This window comes from Epinephelus fuscoguttatus, linkage group LG14 (assembly GCF_011397635.1).
Source record: "Epinephelus fuscoguttatus linkage group LG14, E.fuscoguttatus.final_Chr_v1".
In the NCBI taxonomy this organism is placed as follows: domain Eukaryota; kingdom Metazoa; phylum Chordata; class Actinopteri; order Perciformes; family Serranidae; genus Epinephelus; species Epinephelus fuscoguttatus.
The window spans coordinates 2,178,955-2,192,421 of record NC_064765.1 but is presented as its reverse complement, the minus strand read 5'-3'; the positions used below and the strand labels follow the sequence as shown (position 1 = coordinate 2,192,421).

The 13,467-nt window shown below is 42.3% G+C and overlaps 1 protein-coding gene across 2 annotated transcripts in view; it reads left to right on the top strand.

The window, feature by feature from the left end:
- sfxn5a (sideroflexin 5a) overlaps positions 1-13,467 on the top strand; it is a 35,025-nt gene extending 21,558 nt beyond the window's left edge. The window contains exons 11-15 of one of the 2 annotated variants that reach the window (XR_007450886.1): positions 573-688; positions 847-932; positions 8,084-8,201; positions 10,766-10,916; positions 11,500-13,467. Coding sequence is in view for 1 of the 2 variants with exons in the window: in XM_049596144.1 (XP_049452101.1) it covers positions 573-688; positions 847-932; positions 8,084-8,201; positions 10,766-10,843 (398 nt within the window). In the remaining variant the exon portion in view is untranslated. Of the gene's footprint in view, positions 1-572; positions 689-846; positions 933-8,083; positions 8,202-10,765 lie in introns of both variants that reach the window. The other variant, XM_049596144.1, reaches the window with a different exon arrangement.

Sequence of the window (13,467 nt, the reverse complement as noted above, 5' to 3'; positions counted from 1 at the left end):
CCACTGTGCTAATGTATACAATTTAAAATGCCATAGGCTTGTGCTAATAACGTTAGCATGTTGTATTTGTGGGGAAAATGTGTCCAGATAAAGACAAGTGTTTGTCTGTGAATGCTGCGAGTTATAGTGAAGCTGATTTGTGTTTGACACTGTCTCTATTAAGCCATGTTTAATGTGTGTTTAATGTGTGTTTTATACAGTCTATGGTTTGGAATCAGACTTTACAGCACTTCACAGAAACCCCACCGCCAACTAGTGTTTTGGAGGTGTAACTGCAGAGTGACACAGACACAACACCACACAAGTATATTATGTATTGTCTTCAGGTCGACATGTTGTAACCAGCCAGTAGTTTGACACATATAGGACCTGTATGGATCAGAGAAAGACACTAAACTGGATCTCCTGACTCTTAAACCCCCACACAATAATATTCCAAGATGTAATCCCTCCTCACAGTGTCTACCACAGTGCCGTTGAGCAGGGAGCTGCTCATTAGTGAACTAATAAAATATGTGAAATTCTTCGAGGTGAGACACTTTGAGTTTGAAAAACAATCTCACCTCCTACAGCGAGTGCAAACGTCTGCAACGTGGTGCTCATGAGACACTCGGAGCTGTCGGAGGGCATCAGCGTCCTCGACGACAACGGGAACGTGGTGGGAACGTCAAAAGTGGCTGCCAGGCATGTACGTGGCTTTTTATCTTGTTTAGTGACTGATGTCATGATTGTGAGTGCCAGCTGTAAATGATGAGGTGCTGAGTTTACCTCTCAGTTTGAGCAAAATTAAAATTCATGATATTTCTTTCGTCCTTCTCTAAATGTCTCCTCTTATTTTTCTGACAGGCACTTTTAGAGACAGCTCTGACCAGAGTGGTGCTGCCCATGCCGATCCTGATGCTCCCGCCCATGATCATGGCCGTTCTGGAAAAGTAAGAGACCGTGTTATTTTTTATCTTCCATGAACTGGTCAGTTTTCTCAAAGTTAAAGGGAAATGTTGGTATTTTTATCCCTCCACGCCGACGATATGTTTTTGGGTTGTCCTTCTACACACATTCGTATGTCTGTCCCATCCTGATGAACACAATATCTCAAGAACGCAGAGAGTGAATTTCTTCAAATTTGACACAAACATCCACTTGGTCTCAACAATCAACAGATTAGATTTCAGCGGTCAAAGTTCAAGTTCAGTGTGACCTTGCATCTGTCTAATTTTTGTGAATGGATATCCCAAGAACACCTTGAGATGAATTTTTTTACATTTGGCACAAACGTCCACTTGGACTGAAGAATTAACTGATCAGAATTTGTGGTCAAAGGTCAGCGTGACCTCACTAAACATGTTTTTGGCCATGACTTAAGAATTCATATGCATACTTTTGTACATCTGGAAAAAATATTCATCTCAGAGCAGAAAAGCACTCCACATCATCTGTTCTTTTTGCCATTGTCCAATGGGATGATTTGAGAGGCGGGGCTTCTGTGGTGGTCACAACAACAAGTTTACAGTTGGTAAACAATGAAGGAGAAACTGGTGGTAGTGGTTGCTGGATACCCAGAGCTATACGGCTTTACAAAGCACAGTTAGCACCATCTGAATAGAAAACAGCAGATGAGTGCAGTACTGTAAACGTCCATGATGGAGGAGAAGCTCCTGGACCAACTGGTGGTACTCCCCATGATCCAGCCTCTTTTTTAGGGTCTCATGTACCCACACAGATCTCTGTTTATCTGCTGACAGCCTCTCACCCTCAACCAGAGCTACAGACAGCACCCTCTGCCTCAACATGGCAGCAGCTACACACTGATTACTGCAGGATACACACAATAAATAAACAGTAGAGTGATGACACAGGAAGTTAGTGTGAGGAGATGATGGGGTGGTTGCCTGGCAACAATAAAATGGTGCAGCAAGCGCTTTTTCTTTTTCTTTTTTTTACTAACACTGTGGCGCATCTCACGTTTTGCAACCTGCAAAACGCTTTCTGTGTGATCGGGGCCTAAATAAGTTCAGCAATTCATCACATTGCCAATTTAAAGTTAGTTATTCCAGGAGCCGATCAGTTTAAAAACCCGTCTTTGTCCTTGCCGTTGATGTACGCTGGGTGTTGGTGGGTTGACCCATGATAAAGTTATCTTTTTTAAAGGATAAATAGTAGGATAATAAAAAGGATCTGCAGCCTTTCTCTTTCCCATAGCTCCATCAGAGACTGCTCCGGCCAGACTTATAATTTAACATCATAATCATGAAGGTCTGCGTTTTAGTGTCACTTTTTGAGAAGGTGGTCTTTGCTGTGGAGTTTTACAACCTCTGTGATCACGCAGACAACATAAAATAGAGACACTCAGTTTAGACTGCAGCTAATAAACATCTACTGAGAGCAGAGCTTCTGTTCATGATGTTTTTTGTGTCTAGAGGGCTCTGTCAGTTTTCTTTCTTGAACCTGGATTTTCAGCTGATGTAGTTTCTGTAGGTGGCGCCCTTTTCTTTGTCCATTCATGTCTGATAATAATAATAATAATAATACTGCTGCACACATTGCCTCATTAAGACTCTGTACATGTTAAATCATTGTTAGTAAGAACCTGTGTCAGAGAGGAGAATTTTCCTAATTAAACGAGTTAATTAATGCTCTGATGAAAGAGATGAAGGCTTCAGTGTTGTCGTACAATACAAGTGTGGTTAATTAAAAATGCAAACGAGCTCTAATTAAATGACAATTCAGTATTTCAGAGTCTCAGATTCCTTCATCGTCGCTGAACCTTTTCCTGCGCTGAGATTCAGTGTTGTGTGATATGACTGTAATGATGTCTTAATGATGCAATGTGTTTATACGGACGTCCTGTGATCGATGGCCTGACTGAGCCTGCGGTGTACCAAGGAATGCAACCATCTTTGTAAATCCTTGACAGCACTTGTCCCAACCGCTCTGAGCAGGCGGGCTCAGACAGCGAGCGCCGGCTGCCCAGGTGTGTTTGGGATTCCTGGCAGCTGCATGACTGAACGGGAAGAGACAGAGAGACAGAGAGGGAGTGTATGTGAGAGGGAGCAGGGGGCTGTGAGGAGGGATGCAGGTGAGAAGTGCTCAGCTATCCTCCATGTCAGCTCGCCTTCACTGGCTCTCAATGGAGCGAGAACAAGGGGACAGAGACGGGTCCCTGCGTGGCCCCTCCATGATGGATGACCCTGCTGAGAGCAGACTGAGGGCAGCGACAGCGGGTTCTGTCCCTCATCTGAGAGAGGACACAGACTCATAAACATATTCACAGCTTCTGTTTGTTTCAGTGATTCTTAAAGGGACACTTCACCCACTAAACGATTATTTGTACATCAGTTACTCACCTCATGTTACACTGAATTCATGAACAAAACTTTGCTCAACATTGGGACATTCAAGAAAAACAAAGACTCCAAAACGAAAGAAAATTCTTGATGAACTGAAGTCATAGGGCTCCACGTCTAACAACAGCAAAACTATATCAAAATATCAATTTATAAACTCTTAGGATCTGTACACATGCCGCGTCTTTAACCGCCTGGAAAATGTGATGTCAGGAGCTGGGTGCTACCCTTGGGCCTTTTCTCTACCAGCTTTCAAGAGCGCTGCAATAGGTTGCATTTGAGGTTGCTATGCGAGCCTTTCAGAGTGTTGCTATGACATTACTCCTCTGACTCTAGAAATGTTTTCTAGATGGTAGCAGGCAGATAATGTTACAGATTTGATTTGGTTGTGTACATCGTCGTCAAAATCTGGAGCTTGGGCAGCGTCCTGTGCAACACCAGGGGTCCCCTTTAGCTTCTGTGTGAGATTCACCTTTCACAAACTCGTATGAAAACCTATCTGTGTCCAACGTTGTTTAAAAGAGTGTGAGAGAGGGTGGGTGGAGAGATGGATGAGTCCAACAGGCACAGGACTTTGAACCAGGAGAGCACGGTTCGAGAAAAACATCAGTTGCAGTGTTTGTGCCACTCAGAGCCAGATGTTCTGTAGCAACACAGTGATGCTTTTCCAGTCGTTTCAGAGCAGGGTGCAACAGCTGCAATCTTTCCCAAATCATAACCAAGTGAATCATAACCACCAACCCTGCAACAATGCTGACCCGAGTGTAGTTATAGTGTCATGTCACAGCATCATAAAACATTTGTAAAGTTTTAAGTGTTTCAAATTATGCACTGTTCATGTCCATGTTAGCTTTGTCACAGTCTTCATCTTTCCTACTTTTGCTTCATCTCTAGAACAGAAATTAAACTCTGACTTCGTCTGCAGCTGAAACACAAACGCCTTCTGGCTTTAAGTTAATTTTGTTGTATCTTCATGATCATCATCACCCTCACCTCCATCATGAGGTGTTTGTTTCGTGTTGAAATTAGAAACCTGCTTTACAGTTCATTTGTTCCTGTTGACATACCTCTGTAGACACATTACATCAGGCTCTGCAAGACGAAAAGTAACTGAACAAAAGGTCAAAAATAATGTTCGGAAATCACCATGTCTGATCACAGATTCATTTCTGTTGCATTAATGCAAACAGACTCACAGTTAGCAACTCTGTATAATCACTGTTATACATAAAAATGTATATGTTATTTAAGTCCTGAAAAATACATTGATACAAGTAGCATCTATTATGACTGTTGTTGGTTTTTGAATTTAGAAATGTAGTTTTGTTATTCTCACTTTCCAGCAACTTCAGTTACGCTGCAAAAAGATGGCTTTATTCCTATGTGTCTGATGCTGGAGTCTGCAGCCCTTTTTAGACAGAAGTTGTGCAAATCTGCAGGAAAGCCCAATCAGTGTTTTTTCAGCATTGGCAGTATAAAAACAAAATGCCGCCTACCTACTTTTGTTTATACAGAATGTGCCTTTTTCGGGGCAATGGGGGGCGTGAGCAAGTAACAAAACGTGTAGCTCAGCGTGTGACGTAAACAGTGACATGGGAGGGAAGCCGCGGCTGGTCAGTCCTTCGGTGATTCTCTCGTAAGTCGGCCCGTTCTTCACCGTCCCCGTCATCTGACGGTTAATGGCCTCTTCGTTTGCGAGGACAAGGAGGGCACGCAATTCCTTGTCTCCCCAGTTGCTCATCTTTACAGTGTCTGTCAGGTTTGTGTTTCCCTCTTGCTACTAGCTGCTCGCTAATTCCCGCTATCAGCTGTTTCCTGTTTATCCACCGCCAGTGGCTCGCACGTGTGGCGTCATCAACAGCTCCTCCTATAGAGTGTGCCAGGGCTGACGTCAAAACCCGGAAGTTTAGCATCGCGCTGGTTCCCGGCAGAGAAAGTGAATGTGATTTTTGCATTGCGTTTTGGATTATGTCAGAAAATAAGCTCTGTGGCTAACACAAGTTTTTGATACTTACAGGTTTTGTTCAGCGAGATAATCTTCACATATGAACACCTTTCATACCGCATTTGAAGCTTAAATGTGATAGCCAGAAGTAAAAAGCTAACGTTAGGCTTTAACGGACTACATGACTACTCCACGGTCACATGACTCTTGACGTCACCGCCACTAAGCTTTCAACTGATTTCGGCCGCTTTATTCTAAAAACATTGTATAATGGGGAAATCGGACTGTTGAAGCTAAATAAGAAGCTGTAATGGCGGACTGCAGCACTCTCGCCTGTTCAGGGGTGATGACGTTTAATGTCCCCGACAGGGTTTGTAGTCGTATTGAGCAACTTGTTAGCAACCACCTTTTTTACAACACGGAAAAGCTTCAACATTCATAAGTAGGGTATTTACTGACGTGTTTTATGTCGTAGAACAAAACCTGAAACTTGCTTAAGCTTTTGTTAACCACAGACCTTATTTGAGGCATTTTACCAAAATCCCATTAAAAAAACGTATTGACTTTTAGACGAGAGAACCGGAAGTGCTAAAAGCGCTAACGGAGTTCCGGGTTTACTGGCACACTCTATTGCAGAAGGCCGCCTCGGTCTGTTTAAACTAAAAGGGTTCCACCAATATGTCTACCCTACGAGGTGGAAAACTGGGCTCCTCGGATCAACTCGCATCAAACACTCGCAGCTTGCCGGCAAAACGGCCCAACATTCGCGGAAAATCTGGCAGTGTAAAAGGGGCTAATGACTGGATGGCTGTATTTGATGACTTCAAAATGAGAATGGTTTATCTCACAAGCTGCGTTTCCACCAAACCCTTTCAGTACAGTACCTTTAGAACCAACAGTGGGATATTTAAAAATAGCAGCTTTGTGCATTTAGTCCTTCTCAGGCAAGCTCAGGGGTTTAGTGTTGCTGTAGCCCACAGGAACGACTGAACTGAACCGCACTGCTCGGTGGAAACAAGGCTGTGGTGACAGGGAGGTTCAGTCGTGGTGTCAGAGTTTCATGTAAACAGTTAAACCCACTGAGACCTCACCAGAACATGGCCACCAGCCAGTTTGCTCAGAGCAGGTAAACACAGACAGCACTGTGTGAAATTGTGTCATTAATTTCGGATAATATCAAGTTTCTCTTACCTGATTTGATTTGGAGGTTTTCAAACTGCCCAAACCTTCCCTTCATCACTCTCACAACTTTTTTCCCATTGACTTCTCTCTTTGTAACCCACTTATAAGATCTGTGTGTGTGTGTGTGTGTGTGTGTGTGTGTGTGTAGCCTAATTAAACCATGGCAGCCATATGTGTTAATGAGCTCCCTCATTAGGCAGTAGCTCTCCTCGTTAGGGGGAGAGGCGTCGCTGGTGGAGGAGAGACGGAGCGGCTCCTTCTCAAGCTCCTGCTGAGTTCACTGTCCCACTCGCTGGAGAGGGGATTATCCTACGGAGGGCAGCGAGGAGGGAGCAGAAATCTGGGCTGAGACCAGAAAATATATTTCTGGAGATAACGTTCTTAAAATGTCTGTTTTGTGCAGATGGAGAAAAATACAGCTTTTATAACTGATGGCAATAAGTTTCTGAAACTGTTGGAATGTATTTGTGAGGGATTATTATCACACAACAAACAAATGACAATGAAAGCAAAGACTGAACTGTAAACAGGAGCTGAGTCCATTTATAATTGTTTTAAATGCAACCGATTGGTTGTTGAGTCAAACTCTACGTGAAAGGAGAAATTCAGTTTTTATGCCTCACGCAGGCGACAGCCGCGGCCACAGGCAATATGTTTCCAGGTTGTCCGTCACATTCTTGTGAATGTGATATCTCAAGAAAGCCTTCAGGGGATTCACTCACATTTGGCATGAATGTCCGCTGGGACTCAGCAGTGAACTGATTAGAATTTGGTGGTCAGAGGTCAAGGTCGTTGTGACCTCTTTTTGGCCCAAACTCAAGAATTCATGCACTAATGATGCTAAATTTCACACAAATGTCTAACAGGATAAAATGATGAAGTGACGTTTTATATCCAAAAGGTCAAAGGTTAGCTTCACAGCGACATCATAATGTTCCACTTAAAACAGCTCCAGTGCCCAAATTCATCCAGGGATACCTCGGAGCGGTGACCAGCACGGTCTCCATCCTCTTGAGTTCCCATAATGCCTCTGCTCTAACTGAACAGGCCCTGTGATGTGATGTCATCACACAGCAAATCACTGAGTCACTTATTGATCCATTATGTCCTTAAGACCAGAGACAGATCAATATATCAGTGTCTTAATGACAAATTGAACCAGGAGTTCCTTTTTTTTAAAGTCAGTAAAACTTACCCTTGAGGGAATGTTTTTTTAAAGTTGGCACAAACGTCCACTTGGAATCTAGAATTAACTAATTAAAATTTGGTTGTCAAAGGTCAAGGTCACTGTGACCTCAGTTGTCCGTCTGTACCATTCTTGTCAATGCAATGTTTTAAGAACGCCATGAAGGAATTTCTTTAAATTTGGCACAAACATCCACGTGGACTAAAGTGGTGTTTGCTTTAGCTCCTAAAAGTTTTATTTTTTTTTTAAATGTTGGTATCTGCACTAAAACAAATCCAGTATTCATTGGATTTTGCAGCTGTTTCTTTACCTTGTGTTGTAGTGAGTACAGTGTGCGACACATCAGCAGTGCCTGCACCACTTGTCTCTGTCCATTACCTGTGATGTGAATAAAGTTTGGGTGTTTGTGTCTCTGTGTGTCACCAGGCTTCCTCTGCTGCAGCGACAGCGGAGACTCGTCCTGCCCGTCCACAGTCTGGTGTGCCTCGCTGCCTTCAGCCTGGCTCTGCCTCTCGCCATCAGTCTCTTCCCACAGATGTCACAGGTGCGTCATCATGTCTTTACTAACATACGTCTTCACATTCTTTTATCACCGTCTGTAATCCTTATTTTGTGGTTTGTTTGGTTTTTTTTTTTTTGTCAATCACACCAAATGACGGCACTACAGAACTTTCTGTTGTTGAAGTTTCCGTTTCTATAGGTGACACTTTGTTTTTCCGTCCTGTCAAACTGTCTGTCACTGCTCTCGTTAAAGGAATTCTTGAACCACAAAATGACCACGTGTGTATCAGTTACTAACCTCATGTTCACTGAGAACATTCATGATGAACTGAAATACAAGATGTCAACCTTTAACAGCAAAACTACATTAAAACATCCGTTAACACACCCCCACACACTCTCAGTACCTCCCAAACGTGTGTGTTTTTGTTAGTACCGTAATATTTAGAATAGTTTGCAAACAAGTAGCCACCTGGGCGAGTGTGTGCGTTTGAACTAAAGTCTGTTAAATCATAATGTTTTGTGAAAATGCATGTTTTCTTATAAAACTGCCACCATTTATCACAGCAAGAAACTGTGAGAACAGAAATGATCATCATTTTCAAATGTCTGACGGACCTCGGACACATTGTGTGTGACGAATGCTTTCATCCAACATACATTTAACCAGATCTGAGCTTAATGAGATAATATTTCATCAAGTCACTTTAGTCTACGTCTCATTTAAAATGTGTCCAAAAATAAACTGTTTGAACGACAAGAGTGAAAAACTGAGACTTTTTTCAACTCCTCTTTAACTTTTAACTTTTCAACGTCAAAGGGTAAAAACTAAGAACTCATTTATGGTGGAGGGAGGGTCAAAATAAAAAATTAAAAATGTAGTCCCAGCAGGTCATCATAAACTCGGACTGCCCCCTGAAAGTTGGAGGTTGGAATCATCAGGCAGAGACCCCTCAGATTGCTTCAAGTCAAGCAGTCTTTTTTTTGTTTTGGTCCCCAGATTTTGCGGCAGAGTGAGCGCTCTTGAGAAGCACCGTATCAAAGCCTGTTTACGTGAAATCCTGAGTTCAGAGCTGATCTACTTCCTGTTTGTCTGTGTGACGCTTTGACAGCTCTGCACTAACATGATCAACTTCTCCTCCATATTTATCACACACTGATATTTACTGAAGAAAAGAAAGATAAGAAAAATTGAACTCAGTTTATCTCAGAGGTGATGAATTTACAGCTCACACTCATACGACACAGTCTCTGGTTTTTGTTTCATATCTAGTGTCGGCAGAAAATGTTGTTGCACATTTCTGATCCGTCGTTAGCGCAGTTAGCTTGTAGCTTTATTACATGAATGCTGCTGTCACACTGAACGTCCCCTGGTCAAACTTTAAGACTTTACATGGGAAAAACATGACATAACTCTGAGTCCTGATCAGTCCTAATATAACCAGAACCAACTGTTAGAGACTGGAACAGGTTGGTTGGTGTTTAATCATCATACACAGACACACTGAACAGCTCTGATTGTGTTATATGGACATGTTATGATGGGTCGTTGAGAAGTCATGGAAAAGTTTTAAAATGTTGTCGATGAAAACGTGTGAAGCCTGTAAGCAGCAGAATGATACGTGACAGTGATACTCAGAGCCTCTTGTTGCTTGTTGCCGTCCTGGCTGTGTACAATATCTGTTGCCCTGCTGTCAGCCGTGACTCAGTGTCAGTGACTGATGTTGATGACTGGAGTCTCCTGACCTCTTTAACGTTCCACACTGAACTTCACAGAGGCTCCGTCCTAATGAGGCGTAGCTCTCCGAGAGTTAACCTGCCCACAGTGTGCACTGCCTCCATTCATTGATGCCATCCAGGCTGAGATCTAACTTTAGCCTCGCTGCCTCAGTATGTGTCATCCAACTCATTAAATGGCTGCGGCGTGGTTTTGTTCCTCCTTCTCTCCCTCTCTTTGTCTCCTCTCTGCCAAGTGACTTGCTGACACAAGCCAACCAGCTCTGGCTTTAAAATGTTTAGGATTTAATTACCACTGGAAATAACTCAGACAGCCATATGGCAAAAAACTTCAGACATATGTGCCGCCAACAGTCCTGTGAAAAGCTGCCTCCCGCTCCACCGAGGGGCCTGTTTTTCTCTCACAAGTCCTTTTTGCACTTTTGCAAAGATAGCAGGTGAAAAAAAAACTCCCCAAAAAGCAACATGAATGCCCTGCCCCCCCCCCCACCCCCCCCCAGGACCCCCTGCCTACTCAATTTGTCCCACTTCCCCATTTCACACCTACCAAGATGTCTGATTAGGATTCTGCCTCCAGCTCCATCAGCCATCTGTCTCTGGTTCAAATATTAGGAGATGCAAACCTCAAATTAGACTTTAATCTGCCAAATTGGCTCTTTTTGCACATTAGCAGTAAATACAGAACATTTAAAGCCTTTAAGAGCGATTTAGTCACAAATGAAAGTGTCTGAAATCTTTAGGCAGCGGTGCGTGTAGACGGTTACGGATTCATCCGCAGCGTACAGTATGTAAACATGTTTTATCTGACAGCTTGTGACAAGTCTTTCTCTCTGCACTCTTGACCTTTTTGTTCTGCTTTGATTCTCACAGATCAGCGTGAATCAACTCGAGCCTGAGATCGCCATGGCAACAGATTGTAAGATTGTGACATACAATAAAGGCCTGTGAGTGAACTCCGCTGCCCGACAGACGCCGCTCGTCATGGTTTAAACCTGCCGACGCTGCCAGAGAGTGACTGATGGTAAATTTGGCTGCGAGAAGTTCACAAACGTTTACAGAGACAAGGCTGTTTATATTGTTGTTTACACCAACACGGTGACTGTGAGATAAGCACTAACACGTGATGACATATTGTGATATAGGAAAACATACATGATGACACCTCAGGAAGCTTCATCACTGTTGTAACATGAACACTAACCAAAGACATGATCTGAAATATCTGAGCCAGCTGCTCCGTCTGTGCCGCAGAGACGCGTCGCTGAGTGAGCTTCACTGGTGTCTTTCTTCTTAACACTGAACATTAACTTCAATATTAACAAAGATGATCAGGAATAGGAGAGTGACGACAGGAGCAGGACGCGTCTTAATGCTTGTAGTCATGTCTGAATTATAAACACTGTGAATGAAATCAGGATTAACAAATAAAAATGTATTTTTATGAACTTTTTTTTCCTTGTTTATAATTTAAAGCTCCAGTCTGGAGGATTTAGAGAGATAAACTGGCAGGGATGCAATATAATATAATCAGTCTGTTTTCTTTGCTGAAAATAAGAATCATTGTTTTTTCATGACCTCAGAATGAGCTGTTTGTATCTACACAGGGAGCAGGTCCTCGTCTACAGAGATCACCATGTTGCACCACCATGTTTCTACAGTAGCCCAGAACGGACAAACCAAACACTGGCTCTAGATTTTTTAAATGTCAAACTGCTTCATTCAGTGTTCTTACTGGTTTTAATCAGCTGGTCTGTTTGTTTCTGAGAGGAAGAGACCTCTGAGGATAATTCAGCTCCTGGTTATAATCTCCTGAACAACAGACACTAAGGAAATTGTAACTGGGAGAAGTTTTAGCTGGTTTGCAATCTACAATCCTCGTTTGGTAAATCTCCCTAAATCTTACACACTGGAGTGTTAAAGCACCCGACCCAGCAGCCCACTGTCACAGCTTTAATGTCTACAAGAGGCCTGAAAGGTAAAACTACAAAATAACACAAGAAAGAATCCGAGATGATAAAAGAGTCAGAAAAACAAACAGACTTTATTTTCTTCTTATTTCCTACCTGAGAAACCATCTTGTCACCAGGAGTGTCGTGTTAATTGTTGAAGTACCGGAGTGCACCTATGAAGAGCTCATGCACGTGCACAGTTAGGTTGTGGCTCATTGTGGGGCTCCTGACCTCAAGGTCAGGACCCACCGATGTCATGAATGTAGAAATTCAGCTAAGTGGAAATGTAGCTACGCTGCAGGATTTTGTTAAAGTGATGCTAAATCTGTAAAATAAATAAATAAATAAAAGCTGTGAACTGTGTTCAGAACAGATCAGTGTGAAATCATGACACTGTGTTTATGTTTTATTTTTTTCTCAAAACCACAAAAGCAGGTATTTAAAAGTTAATAATGCAGTAGTTTTAATTGCAGTATTTTTAGTAAAATTACAGCTTTTGTCATGTTAAAGAATTTATCTTTAAGATTTGCCTCTATTTAATTATTATTAGGGATGCACCGAATATTCGGTAACCGAATATTACAAAAAAACACACATTCGGTATTCGGTGGAATAAGTTAAAAGCAAGGCCGAATAATAGCGGCGTGTTTTGATAACGCAATCAAACAGCGTGTGGTGACGGACAGAGTAAAATGTCGGCAGTGTGGCGATCCGTCCGTCACCGCACTCGCATTTGCAACTAAAAATAGTTTTGAGCGAGCAAAATAGGCTTAAATCACTCAGCACGCAGATTTCAACCAGCAGCAGAAACGAAAGGCGAATCCCACCGATTGTGGGTTGAACGGGGGTCACAGACACAGACAGGAACGTTAATGTATTCCTGTCAAATACGGCGGCCATCGGCTTACCCGGCGACAGCCGAGCCAGCCGAACACAGGTATGTGACGTGTCAGAGGAGAAACGAGCCGTTCACGGCCCACAAACCTCACCGCACTTTAGGGACTGTTCTTTACTTGTCAGGGGAGGAGGGTGGCTGGTTGATTCTTATTTTATTTATTTATTTTATTTTGATGCTGATTGATGCTGTTTTTGAAGTATGAATAAGTCAATAAGTAATTTATTCCATTGAAATATCATTGATGTATTATAGAAAAGTGATTTATCTTTTTATAAATGACAAAAGGCACATCTGCCTCATTTTCACTGTGGTATCCTGATACTACTCAGAACCATGATATTTTCATTGGTATCATACAGTGGGTCCCAATTTTGGTACCATGACAACACTAATCTGGAGGGGGTTCATCTGCAGAAACGAATGAAAAACTAAACAACGGCATTCGGTATTCAGTTCTTGGTATTCGGCCAAGCGTTTAATATTATTCGGCTTCGGCCACAAATTTTCATATCGGTGCATCCCTAATTATTAAGAAACAACATTTTGTGTAATCAAAGACTGGACACATACATATATATAAAAAAATTACAGTTTGAATATTTTAAAGTCTTAAACTAAAATAAGCAGATTTTTATTCTCTTTTATTCTGTAAATGTTTCTGACAGCTCCGTGGTTAAAGTGCTGCTCCCTTTTTGTTTTTATGTATTTGCAATTGATTTATATAA